Consider the following 13570-nt stretch of genomic DNA (forward strand, 5'->3'; position numbering starts at 1 on the left):
TTGTGCTTAACAGATGAAAAAAATCAGAGCTGTGAGAGGATATTCTGGAGGAAACGTCATTATAAACTATAAATATGAGATGAATCATGAGAACCATGAGAAATACTTCTGTAAAACTGGATCATATCAATGTATAACTCTAATAAACACTGACAAAGCAGCAGAATGGAAACATGTCGGCCGATTCTCCGTTCATGATGACAGATCTGCACGTCTCTTACGTGTGTTTATCAGAGAGCTGAATGTGGACGATTCTGGAGAATATAAGATTATAGTCAAAGTTTCTGAAGACTACAGTCTCTTCTCTGAGTTTAAGCTGGACGTTAAGAAGGGTGAGCTGCTTTCATTTGTTTCTGTGGTGAATTGATGAATCTCTTGTTTAATTCTTATTTGTTCTATTTTTTCTTTTATTTCTTTATTTCTTTTATTTTATTTGTTTATTTTTATTATTTTTTATCTCTTTCTGGATCATATATAATTGTGCAATGAAATTCTGTTTTTGATAGCTGTGATTCAGGAATTTGTACTTCAATATACTTTACCAACTTATTGACTGTCTGTCTCACATCTTGTTCTATCTGTCCTGTCCTCATTGGAATTTATTGCATTTTTCCAGAGAATCCTATTTTCTATGTAAATTTTTTCAGACATGGGGAGATGTGAGGCATATTTTAAATTTAAACAGGTATAGACAACACCTTTGTCTAGCAACATGGGTGTGGCTTTTCATTTTATTTTAAGTTGCATAATAGGCTCTTGATCAGCTTTCGTTGTTTAAATTGGAAGCTGACTTACCCCTATAGGATTCTCTGGGCACCCCCTAATAGCCTGGATTGGGACCTCCCCAAGGGTTTACTGGGCCCTGTGAAGTACCTCGGTTAGGCTGTTGCCAGCTCTCCCCCCTTCCACCCTGAGGGTACTGTTGCCATGGATAGGTGGGACAGTCATTTTTATTATGTCCGGGCGAGGAGCCATTGTTACATACGTAACCTGAGACGTTTTCACTTAACCTCCTTTCTGAAATGGGCCTCAGATGTATGAATTATGTTTGTTGTATGTGTTATATTTTGTACTATATCTTGCATGTTTAGCATTTTCATCATGTTTTGTTGTTTTAATTTATTTAAATTATTTTTATTTTGAAGCTGCGTTTTAAGTTTACAGAGGCCCTCCAGACTATTTACATGTAAATTATACTGTCGCCCTCTAGTGGAAGATTTAAAATAATGCAATCAAATTGATTCTGTGTCATTTGTCCTTAAAGGCACAATATGTAATTTTCACCGCTAGAGGGCGCGTATTCAAAATAAACAAATAGACAAAGGCGTAGTTTGATGATGCGTGACTGAGTGTGGAATCATGGGAGATGTGGTCTTCATCCCCACAGCCGATGCAATCCGACGGGACTTGGGCAGAAATCATGTTCATGGATGAGCTAATGATTTATTAACGTAGTAGAATGAAGCAGGGTGAGGCTGAAAGCCGTCGAAGCGAAACGAGGATGCTGAACGAGCGTGACACCCGGTTCGAAAGCAGCGGAGCTTTTATTATGCAACAGTCGACCGCTTCTGGTCCTTCCGGTCATGCGTATGTGGGGTAAAGCAGCACTGTTTTATCATACGAGATACATTTGAAAGTTCTGTTATAATGCTACTCTGTGCGGTCCTCACCGGTCTATTAAAACGCACAACATATTAAAGCATCTTTGGTGTTTCCATGTTTTCTACAAAACAAAACGGAAATCGAGGGGTTATGACATCGGTCACGCTGAAGAGCGTTCCCTTAGCGTCCTCCAACGCAGCGTCTCGTTCCCTCGAGGAACCATGGTTACATACGTAACCTGAGACGTTATCACTGTGACCATCAGAGATCTGAGTGAACAGGATTCTGACACGTACCATTGTGGAACTGATATTTATGCAAAAATAGATTCCTACTACACTGAAGTGAATGTGAACGTTATAAGTGAGTAACTGAGACTCTCAAACTCATGATGATCATCAACATCAGACACTCAACACTGACTATAATTACTGCTGTTCAAACATGAAACCCATAAAATATAATAAATAACTTCTACATAACTAAATAATATCTCCTCATGTAATATTGACACTCATAAGTGATCTTGACCTGCATTCATTAATGCTGCAGCAGATATGTTCAACATTTAAGTGATTGGATACGTGTTCATTGAGTACAAGGCAATAGATTATCTGGGTTTGTGCTTAACAGATGAAAAAAATCAGTGCTGTGAGAGGATATTCTGGAGGAAACGTCATTATAAACTATAAATATGAGATGAATCATGAGAACCATGAGAAATACTTCTGTAAAACTGGATCATATCAATGTATAACTCTAATAAACACTGACAAAGCAGCAGAATGGAAACATGTCGGCCGATTCTCCGTTCATGATGACAGATCTGCACGTCTCTTACGTGTGTTTATCAGAGAGCTGAATGTGAATGATTCTGGAGAATATAAGATTATAGTCAAAGTTTCTGAAGACTACAGTCTCTTCTCTGAGTTTAAGCTGGACGTTAAGAAGGGTGAGCTGCTTTCATTTGTTTCTGTGGTGAATTGATGACGGAGAAACCTGGAGGGGGGGGATTGGAAGGAACGTCCTGCCTGATCTGAACCCGAGTTATTGGACTTCCATGCTCAGCATGGTTTTGCCATAAAAAACACCATGTTTGAACATAAGGCGGTCCATAAGTATACTTGGTACAAGAACAAAGGTCTTTGATTGACTTCGTAGTCATATCATTGAACCTGCAGCCGTATGTTCTGAACACTCAGATAAAGAGTGGAGCAGAGCTGTCAACTGATCACCACCTGGTGGGGAGTTGGATAAGATGTCGGGGGAGGCTTCCGTACAGACCCGGGAAACCCAAACTAATTGACCTATCGATAAGCCCCACCCACCTTAGTTACTGTTGCGAACTCGGACAAACAAACAGAGTTGCTAACTGTCTTACAATGACAGCTGTCAGTGTGAAAACCTTGTCCCAAGATGTTTTTGATAAATTTTGGTCACAGAAGGACCACCATTCATATACAAAATATTTTAAAATATGGGATATATAAAAGATTTTAAAATATGGTGTGTAACTTAATTTGTAAGCGAGGGTTTACAGATCACAATGCAAGTGGGAGAAGCCTTATTATGGTCATCATGATAGCAGATGACAACATCCAGGATTATGTACCGCAGGGTAAGATTAAATTCATTTTCATCTAACCAGTTTAATATGGAGAGGCACTGAAATATGTAGACCTTCGTTTATTTGTTTTAACCTGCACTGTACATGACGTGAGAACAGTTAGCTACTTAGTTTTGTATGGACTCACTAACTTTAACGTTAGCTAGTTTTAGCCAGAGATGCCTTGCGGAAGCACAAGATGACATTAACGTTCTGCTTGAGCAGATGAAAATTGTAACTTAATGAAAGAATGACTGTGAGTGTTAACTGGGAACGCCTGGCTGAGGATCCTGTCTGGAATATTTTCATCTCCCACCTCTGGAGAAGATTTGCCTTACTCCCGGAGGAGGCTGGGGACATGGACCCCGAGTGGGCCCTGTTCAAAGCCTCCATTGCGGAAGCGGCTACTGCAAGCTGTGGCTGGAAGTTTGTTGGTGCCTGTCACGGCGGTAACCCAAGAGCAGCAAGAGTGGATTGCCGACTCCGGTTAGGGAGTGAGTTGCTTCCCCAAGTAGAGGAGTTCAAGTACCTCAGCGTGTTGTTCACAAGAGAAGGTAGGTTTGAGCAAGAGATTGACAGGTGGATTGGTACAGCAGCAGCAGTAATGCGTCATTGTACTTGCCGTCATGGTGAAGAGGGCGCTAAGCCTGAAGGCAAAGCTCTCAATTTACCAGTTGATTTATGTATCAACCCTCACCTGTAGTCATGATGAGCTCTGGGTAATGACCAAAAGAACAAGATCGTAGGTACAAGCGGTTAAAATGAGTTTTCTCCGCAGGGTGCGAAGCTCTGACATCTAGGAGAGACTCAGAGTAAAGCAGCTGCTCCTCCACGTTGAAAGGAGCCAGTTGAGGTAGTTTGGGCATCTGGTTAGGATGCCTTTCAGACCCCTTCCAGTGGAGGTGTTTGAGACATACCCAACTAGGAAGAGACCCCAGGGCAGAACCAGGACATGATGGAGGGATTATCTCTCAGGTGGCTTGGGAACCCCTTGAGATCCCCCAGGATGAACTGTAGGAAGTGGCCAGGGAAAAGGATATATGGGTGTCCTTACTCAGCCCTGCGACCCGGTGCCGGATAAGCGGTGGAAAATGGATGAATGGATGGATTGTTTTAAAGCAGCTAGAAAGTGAAGTTAAGTTGTTTTGTTACTGTATCTGGGTGACTGTGTGCCAGCAAACATAAATGTGTGAAAGTGTACAGAAGCTGTAAGCTGTAAGTTTTATTTTTAATGTGCAAAAACGGAAGTAAATGTTCTGCATGTGAGATGTTCATTTCCTGGCATCTCAATGTTACTGTGAGAACATTACTGTCATTACAGAGACAAATGACCTGAATATGCCATATCCATCATCATCATCATCATCATCAGTATCAGTGAAAACTCAAACGATCACAGAAATCACATTGCCTTCAGATGATACAACATCGTCAATAACAGGTAGATATTACTGCTCTAAAACCTCTTCATATTTTCATGTAGTTTGTCTTTCTCTCAATATGAATCTCACATTGCACATTAAAGATATTTTCTCTTGTATTTTGAGGCTCCTCAATGATCTTCATTTCTGAGGTTTCGGTTTTGCACCTAATTTGTGTTCTGATGTTTCTACTGGCCGTACGAAAGAATAAACAGACTCACGGTGATTACATGTTCATATCTTTCATATTTTTTAATTAGTTCACACAGTGCTGAACGTGCATCAGAAGAGTTTCACATTCATCACATACAGTTGAAAGTGTCTTGAAGTGAAAGTGTTTCGGCGTCCTCTACTGGCCTTCACTAGACAGACATGAGAGATGCTGTAGATGGTGGTGAAGCACAATAACTGTTTAAAACAGAAGCACTATAATATAAAGATGAAACTGTCAGGGGTCTGGGTCAGGTGTTTCTCCCTCTCACCACCAGAGGTCGCCATTTCCCATCCTCCCGGACTCCTTTACCTTAACTCCACACACCTGTTCACCTACTCACACACATACACAGCTGTTGCCCATCCTGATGGCTATTTATACTCCTTCCCCACGCCTCTCTGGTCTGGATTATTAGTTGTTGATATGTGGACTGATACAAGCACTAAGTTGCCGTAGTTGTGTCATATCCCTGTTTCTGTTTTGAGCCTGTTGTCAGATTCTGATATCTGTTTGTGTTTCCGTTTTGGTTTTTACTTTGTTTGCCCTTAAGTTAATAAAGACCTGCATTTGGACCCAGACCCTTTTTTACACGGTGTTTTTCCGTGACAGAAACTTGAACTCTGAGTTGACTTATCCTGAGATGGGAAACTCTGAGTTTTTGGGTTAAGAACAGGGGGTATTCCAGAAAGCAGGTTATGTGACATACCCGGGTATGTTTAAGGGTAAGTAAGTGGATAAACTCAGCTTTCGTTTCCAAAAACGGAGGTAACTCTAAGTAGCCATATCAACTTATTCCCTGAACAAAACCTGCTCCGGAATAGGTTATGTTTCAGTGTTAGTTTACTTCAGAGCTATCAGCACATGCGTGACCTTATAATATTATATATGATTACAATATAGTTATCAAATATGCCATATATATATATATAGTTGTATTATATGTTAATTATATATAAGGTAATATTATATTATTCTAATATGTTATCATATTTAATAGCGATATATATTAATTATAAAACACTATTATAACAAGGATGGTGATGTTTACTTTATTGAATGTATGTACCTGCACTGCAAAAAATGCTTTTCTTACTTAGTATTTTTGTCTTGTTTTTTTCAGTCAAAATATCTAAAGATTCTTAAATCAAGGTGGGGTAAGACAAATAATCTTGTTTCCATTTGCATTAATATTATTTTTCTTGTTTTAAGTAAAATGCACTTAATTTAGATTCCAAAATACTCACTAAGAAATGCATTTTTGCAGCGTGAATGAATGAATGAATGAATGAGGTATTTAAACATCGCTTATGCTTTAAAAAGGGGAGGAGACCAAAAGAAACTCTGGGTATAACAAAGAAAACCCGCTCCCGACCAGGGGTGTGTTTCCCAAAAGCATCGTTAGCTAACTATGGTAGTTAGTTCCATTGAAATCGACTGGTAACGAAGGAACTTGCGACCATAGTTACTTTTGGGAAACGCACCCCAGGTTAGGTTCACAGAGTAAGTTACCATGGTAACTGACTCTGAGTATAAGTTACCTCTCTTTCAGAAACGGGCTTGACTTACCCTGCTTTCTCGGGTTTGACAAACCTTACATTCTGAAACGGAAAACCCAGAATTCCCCTCATTTCAGGGTTAACATACTTTTCACTTAACCTCCTTTCTGAAATGGGCCTCAGATGTATGAATTATGTTAGTTGTATGTGTTATATTTTGTACTATATCTTGTATGTTTAGCATTTTCATCATGTTTTGTTGTTTTAATTTATTTAAATTATTTTTATTTTGAAGCTGCGTTTTAAGTTTACCGAGGCCCTCCAGACTGTTTACATGTAAATTATACTGGCGCCATCTAGTGGAAGATTTAAAATAATGCAATCAAATTGATTCTGTGTCATTTGTCCTTAAAGGCACAATATGTCATTTTCACCGCTAGAGGGCGCGTATTCAAAATAAACAAATAGACAAAGGCGTAGTTTGATGATGCCTTGCAAGACCTGAATTGAGTGTGTCTGATAAGGTAAACATACAAAATGTGCAGTGCTGGGGGGTCCTCCAGGACAGGCTTGAAAACCCCTGGGGTTAGAGAATACCCACTGTGCCATGCTGAGGGAATGATTGCCTTATTGACTGTGCAAGCACCGAACAAGGAATCAATGGACCTAGATGCCAGAATCAGATTCCCTCACTCAAGTCTGTCATGGAACTGTTAGTGATGCAGTTCCCTACGGCCAAACCCCAAGCTCCAAACCCATTGCAAGGAAAGTCCTGGCATTTAATCCATTCTCCCTTCCTTACTGGGGTGGGTGCCAGTGTCCATCCCAAGCACAGAGCTCAGAGGTCTGATCATGATCTGATCATAAGCTTCACCTTAGTGTATCACATGACGTGAGAAGGAGCTGCCTACCTAAGAACTCGTCCTGGGGAGGCATCATCGTGTATGCATTTTTAAAACCACACCTACGCCTCTCTGAACTTCTGAACTATCATCTCTAAAATGTGTGATCCAGCACAGCTCAGTTACTACATCAGGCAAAAGAGCAGGTCTGACTGTTAGGCCTGTAACACCGGCATGGTGTGCAACGCACCTCCAGCCTGACCTGCAGCCATGTATGCTCTGACATTCAAATACAAAGTAGTACTCAGCAGTTTAGACGGCAGAGTTCTCCAACGTCAATTATTCTCCCACTGAAAAATAGCTTACAAGCGTCTCTTCAACAGGAGGCATCAGTGCATAACCATGCTTGTGCATGCCCTACACGTTTGTGTAATTTCAGTCATTGAATGTGAGATGAATAAGGCTTCCTCCATTATCTGTCCACCTTGGTGTGAAGATCAGGAAGATTTCAAAGTTCAAAACTTCGATGCTTGATACAGTTTTAAATAACACAGTTTGTAAATATACTACAGCTCAGATTTCACTTTATATTCATTCACAACTGTGTATATTTGCCACGAGTGTTGGCTGTTTTGTGTATTTAAATACATTTTAATACGCTCTGTCTCTCCGTAATGTGTTTCTGTGTTTTCAGATTTCTCTTTGCTGAACATGATTTCTTTGTGTTCGACTCTGCTGCTGGTCGGAGGAGGATTCACTGTGACTGTGTGTAAAGGTGATGCTCGCCTTCATAAACACACACATGTTTATCTAGAAGGCAGATTATGTCTAATAGACCTACAGACTAACCCAAAATGTGAAAAATAAAGGAAGGGGGGATGTATATGAATGGTGTTTTTACAAGGGTTGTATTTAACCCAGCATTTTTTAGAGTGTAACATTCTGACTCAGATGACGCATTTATACTGCACTGTTTACGGGAGACAAAGAAATGTGTAGAGTCGTCTAATGTGATGTCTCTGCAATAGCTGCATGAGTGTGAACGTTTGACACAAAGGTGAAAACATCAACTAAAACACTCCATGTTTACAAACACAACACCGGGAGCTGTTTAGAGGTCATTTCTGGTTACTGACGTCACAGAATTGACCGGTATTTTGAAATGTATGTGTGAATGGTGCTTTACCGGTAAATTTAATTTCTTGCCACATTTAGTAATGAATAACATGAATCCCACACATAGCAGTCTTCATCTCCAATTCAAAACGTTAATTGTGACAAAAAGCAGAGTAGCTTGCATCACTGGATGTTTTTGTTGGTCAAACAGTTGTCGAATAGACCTATTAAATGTTTAGCTGCTTACGTCTTCACACTCCTTCACAGTTAAACCTGAAGGTCCCTGAATTACATTTAAATGCAAATAAATGTTAAAACCTCTTTTACAGTTATTGCTCTCAATACTAATAGATTATCACTCTATTCTGGTGAGTTCAGCTGAACATGATCTGTGACTGATCAACATGGAGCCATTTGACTCTCAATGCTGATACTTTCACACTTCACTTTAGTTTTATTTGTGTCAGACTGTCGTCGTGGTTTGTGGTTTCCAGCAGGTTTTGTTCTGATGTGTCTCATATGAGCCCCTTTAGAGACCAGATTCACTGAAGGAGTGAAAGAGTCATTCAAACAAAGACACTGTGGAAAACAGACAGTGAGTTTTATGAATATGCATTCACTTATATGATATTGAATGTTATTTTATTTAACTTATTGTAATGAAGTTTAATAATTGAAATGCAAGTGTCATTCAAACGGAAACACATAAATTATGTGTATTGAGTCTTCAAATTGTCTCCATCTTAATGATGTTTGGATGAATATTAAAATTAAAATCTTAAATATTTGCACTGTAATATATAATTAACCAATCAGAGACTACATTTGTGAGATGACCATGGGGACTGCTGTTTGCACGTGTGTCCATCAGGTGTCACTGTTCAGAGTCTCCCTCTCTCTCTCTCTCTCTCTCTCTCACCTCTCTCTCTCTCTCTCTCTCAGAGGAAGTGGGCGTCTCTCTGTCACAGTCAGCAGTTTATGTTAAACATGTTAAACAGGAAAGAAACACTCAGAACTCATCTGAACACACATCGAGAGCTTCAGAAGAACTGATCTAACAACAGAGAAGATCATTGAATAAGAGAGAAGAATGAAGATCATCTGGACTTTCACTCTGCTGATGATTCCTGGTAAGAATCTGAACTCACAGTAAATCACTCAAAACAGCAGAGATTTTAACTTCAGCTCATGTTGAATTGACTTGAAGAACAACTTTTAAATTGGTTTAAAACTTCATCTGTGTTTAGTCTCATCAATATATAAAGTGTTTTTAATTCTGGTGTGTTGTAGGTGTCATGAGCTCCATCAGTGTGAGAGGATATTCAGGAGGAGGAGTCATCATCACATGCAGATATGATAGAGAATATACAGACAATGCTAAGTATTTTTGTAGAGGAGAGTGGTCCACATGCTCTGAACTCATCAAGACTGATAAGAAAAGCAAATGGGTTGATTCTGGAAGATTCTCACTGTATGTCAACACAACAGCAGCAGTTTTCACTGTGACCATCAGAGATCTGAGTAAACAGGATTCTGACACGTACTATTGTGGAGTCGAGAAACTAGGACCAGATCCTCACACTGAAGTGAATCTGAACGTTGTAACAGGTGAGTAACTGAGACTCTTAAACTCATGATGATCATCAACATCACACACTCAACACTGACTGTAATATATGTGTTCATTGAGTCTAAAATGACAAATTATCTGGATTTGTGTTCAACAGGTGAACAAATCAGTGCTGTGAGAGGATATTCAGGAGGAAACATTATTATAAACTACAAATATAAGATGCTAGAAAATAATTATTTGATAGACGTCTGTAAAGCTGGATCATATCAATGTATAACTCTAATAAGCACTGACAGAGCAGCAGAATGGAAACATGTCGGCCGATTCTCTGTTCATGATGACAGATCTGCACGTCTCTTACGTGCGTTTATCAGAGAGCTGAATGTGGACGATTCTGGAGAATATAAGATTATAGTCAAAGTTTCTGAAGACTACAGTCTCTTCTCTGAGTTTAAGCTGGACGTTAAGAAGGGTGAGCTGCTTTCATTTGTTTCTGTGGTGAATTGATGAATCTCTTGTTTAATTCTAACATTGCTGCACTTGATTTGTCTCTCAAACAGCTGATTGTTGTGAGAAGAGCATCAGTCTCTCAGCTGCTGCAGGAGGATCTGTGAACATCAGCTGCAAATACCCACAATCCCACAGTGCTGATGTGAAGTTTGTCTGCAGGAGATCTGGATCTGATCTCTGTGCTGAAGAGACGTCTGTGGAGGAGAGCAGAAGATGGAGCGCTGAGGGACAGATGCAGCTGTATGATGACAGAGAGCAGCAGCTCCTGACGGGAACCATCAGTCATGTGACTCAACAACATTCAGCTGAATACTGGTGTGGAGTTCAGTCTGATCAAGGACACAAGAGCTTCATCACACCAGTCCTCATCAGCGTTACAAGTACGGATGATTTTCTCACTCATATTAATCATAATGTAATTAAAAATAAAAACTTGCTTCACGCTTTGTCTTATATCATGTTGCTTGACTGTGTAAAGAAAGTTATCATGATGTTTTTAAGAGAACTGATTCTGTTCATACAGGTTTACCAGCAGGTTAATTTTAGATGTTCTGTCTTTTTAACAGAGCAAAACCACAAACCACAGTTAAAAAGAGGAAGTTTCCTTATAAAGGTTCATGATTGCAGTCTGTGCAGGTTAAAGTGCAGTCTTCTGTAGATCAATGTTGCTGTTGAGAAACTGAACACAGAGTAAAGCAGAGGACAGTGTTTGTGTGTTTCATTCTTCATTATTTAAGTGTCCAGTACTGCAGATCTGGACTCAAAGCTGCAGCATTAGTTGATCATGTGGACACAGTGTTACTGTAGTTTTTAACTAGTTGAAGTGTGCTCATCTGAATGCAGTATTAGAGCAGTTGTTGTGCTGCTGAGAGTCACTGAACCAGTCTTGTTCTATAATTAAGAAGCTGCAGTTAAAGATGCTCGTCCAGTAACCTGCTATTATTCACTGAGAAACCACAGACTTCAGTTACTGAAACTCAAACAAACAGCTCGCAGTTTTAATTTCTGAGTGTCTCTGTATCAGCAAACATGAATTCTGGGTAGTGAGTGTGTGAATGACATCAGTAACACTTATATTTACCACGAGACACGTGATGTCACGTTCTGTGTGTGAAAAAACATCCTTTAGAAGTTCATTGTTTTATTGTTTTATATACAGATGTTTCAGAAACAACTTCACCACAACCAACATCTTCATCATCTGCATCATCACCTTCATCATCACCACCACCATCATCATCATCATCTTCTTCTTCTTTCTCATCAGTCAGAACTCCACTGATCACAGGAGTTTCTAAATCGTCTCCATCTAGTTTTACACCAGCAGGTGCTGAAACACAAACATGTGATTCATGGTTTAACTTGTGAGGAGCTCTGACACCAGAAAGATATTACTAAATATTAAAAAAATATTAGATTTTCAACTATAAAATAAATAGTTTAATTTAATACATTTAAATCATTGATGTATAAAAAAAATAAATAATAACAATCATCCACTCATTCTTGTTTTGATATTAGATCTATTGAACTGAATTAGCATTCTGTAGTTTGCTGTTTGTGGTCTAGCAAGACAACAGCTGCTGTTTGTGTGGCATAAATGGAAACTTGACATTCAGTGGCTCAAAGACTTTTCACGGGCTCAAGGATAAGGTTTATAACTCTTAATAGCATTTCCATCCTCAAAAACAAAATGTTGTGCTATATTTTGTTTTGGTTTTTTTCCACAATTTAACTTCAGGTCACAGTCTCTTTAAACAGAGCCAGGTTAGAGTGATTCTGTGCTCAAAAAGTCTGTTTAGGACAAACTGAATGGCACATTCAGCTACACATGAGCATAACTGAGTATTAGACAAACATTATTTACACCGCTTGTGTGAATGTTCAACGTGAAACCTATAACCTGCAAGCCCAGTATCATGCTCTGGTCAATCCTGTCCCAAACATCAAGCTACGCCCGTGATCTGATCAGATATTCAGCTCAGAGTGATCAGATCTGATTGTTTCATCTCCTGTGTTGTCAGGCTCTTCTCTGATCGTCTCTCTGGTTCTGGTTCTTCTGGTTCTGATCACTGTTGGTCTCTTATTACTGTTTCTCTGTAAGAAGCATCAGTCTCGAGGTAAAGCTCCTTCTTAATGTCTTTAGATGCAGAAACTACATTATACTGAGTTTAAAATGCAAAGATTTGTTGATCTGTAATCCCACTTTGAGTCTGTCGCCACCTACAGCCTGCAATGAGACATGAGCAAAATACAGATATTTGATGATGTGTGAAAGCATTTCCATTAGACACCAGTGTTGAAATGTGATATAACGTCATTAATTTAGACTCTTGTTTTGGCAGGCGGTGATTCATCATCTCAGACTGGAGCAGGAAAACCTGAAGCAGTCAGTCCAGTTACTGTATAAAATAAGATGTTGATTTTTATTCATAATGAGAATAAATTCTAATGCCTCCATCATGAAGATATTCAGAGCTGTTAATAATTTTTCTTTCTTTCCTCAGGTTTCTCACACTGGATGTGATTATGAGGAGATTAAAGACTCTCACAAACAATTACCCATTTTTTTTTTTTCCCACAATTTAACCTCAGGTCACAGTCTCTTTAAACAGAGCCAGTTTAGAGTGATTCTGTGCTCAAAAAGTCTGTTTAGGACAAACTGAATGGCACATTCAGCTACACATGAGCATAACTGAGTATAAGACAAGAACATTATTTACACCGCTTGTGTGAATGTTCAACGTGAAACCTATAACCTGCAAGCCCAGTATCATGCTCTGGTCAATCCTGCCCCAAACATCAAGCTACGCCCGTGATCTGATCAGATATTCAGCTCAGATTGATCTGAGCTGATTGTTTCATCTCCTGTGTTTTCAGGCTCTTCTCTGATCATCTCTCTGGTTCTGGTTCTTCTGGTTCTGATCATCGTTGGTCTCTTATTACTGTTTCTCTGTAAGAAGCATCAGTCTCGAGGTAAAAGCTCCTTCTTAATGCCTTTAGATGCAGAAACTCCATTATACTGAGTTTAAAATGCAAAGATTTGTTGATCTGTATTCCCACTTTGAGTCTGTCGCCATCTACAGGCTGCAATGAGACATGAGCAAAATGTAATTTAGTTGGCAGGCGGTGATTCATCATCTCAGACTGGAGCAGGAAAACCTGAAGCAGTCAGTCCAGTCAGTCCAGT

The 13570-nt window shown here is 39.4% G+C and overlaps 2 protein-coding genes across 2 annotated transcripts in view; both read left to right on the forward strand.

The window, feature by feature from the left end:
- The window catches only part of LOC107732215 (polymeric immunoglobulin receptor-like), a 5717-nt gene extending 5350 nt beyond the window's left edge, over positions 1–367 (forward strand). Inside the window, exon 4 of the mRNA XM_016543494.1 lies at positions 39–367. Within this exon, the coding sequence (XP_016398980.1) occupies positions 39–367 (329 nt within the window). The remainder of the gene's footprint in view (positions 1–38) is intronic.
- A 9020-nt stretch (positions 368–9387) lies between these two features.
- Positions 9388–13570, forward strand: part of LOC107732216 (uncharacterized) — a 10086-nt gene continuing 5903 nt past the window's right edge. Inside the window, exons 1-10 of the mRNA XM_016543495.1 lie at positions 9388–9427; positions 9588–9905; positions 10025–10342; positions 10431–10760; positions 11540–11707; positions 12405–12500; positions 12726–12769; positions 12888–12975; positions 13261–13356; positions 13507–13550. Coding sequence (XP_016398981.1) covers positions 9388–9427; positions 9588–9905; positions 10025–10342; positions 10431–10760; positions 11540–11707; positions 12405–12500; positions 12726–12769; positions 12888–12975; positions 13261–13356; positions 13507–13550 — 1542 coding nt within the window. The remainder of the gene's footprint in view (positions 9428–9587; positions 9906–10024; positions 10343–10430; positions 10761–11539; positions 11708–12404; positions 12501–12725; positions 12770–12887; positions 12976–13260; positions 13357–13506; positions 13551–13570) is intronic.

Source organism: Sinocyclocheilus rhinocerous, unplaced genomic scaffold (assembly GCF_001515625.1).
Source record: "Sinocyclocheilus rhinocerous isolate Xijiao unplaced genomic scaffold, SAMN03320098_v1.1 scaffold3416, whole genome shotgun sequence".
Classification (NCBI taxonomy): Eukaryota; Metazoa; Chordata; class Actinopteri; order Cypriniformes; family Cyprinidae; genus Sinocyclocheilus; species Sinocyclocheilus rhinocerous.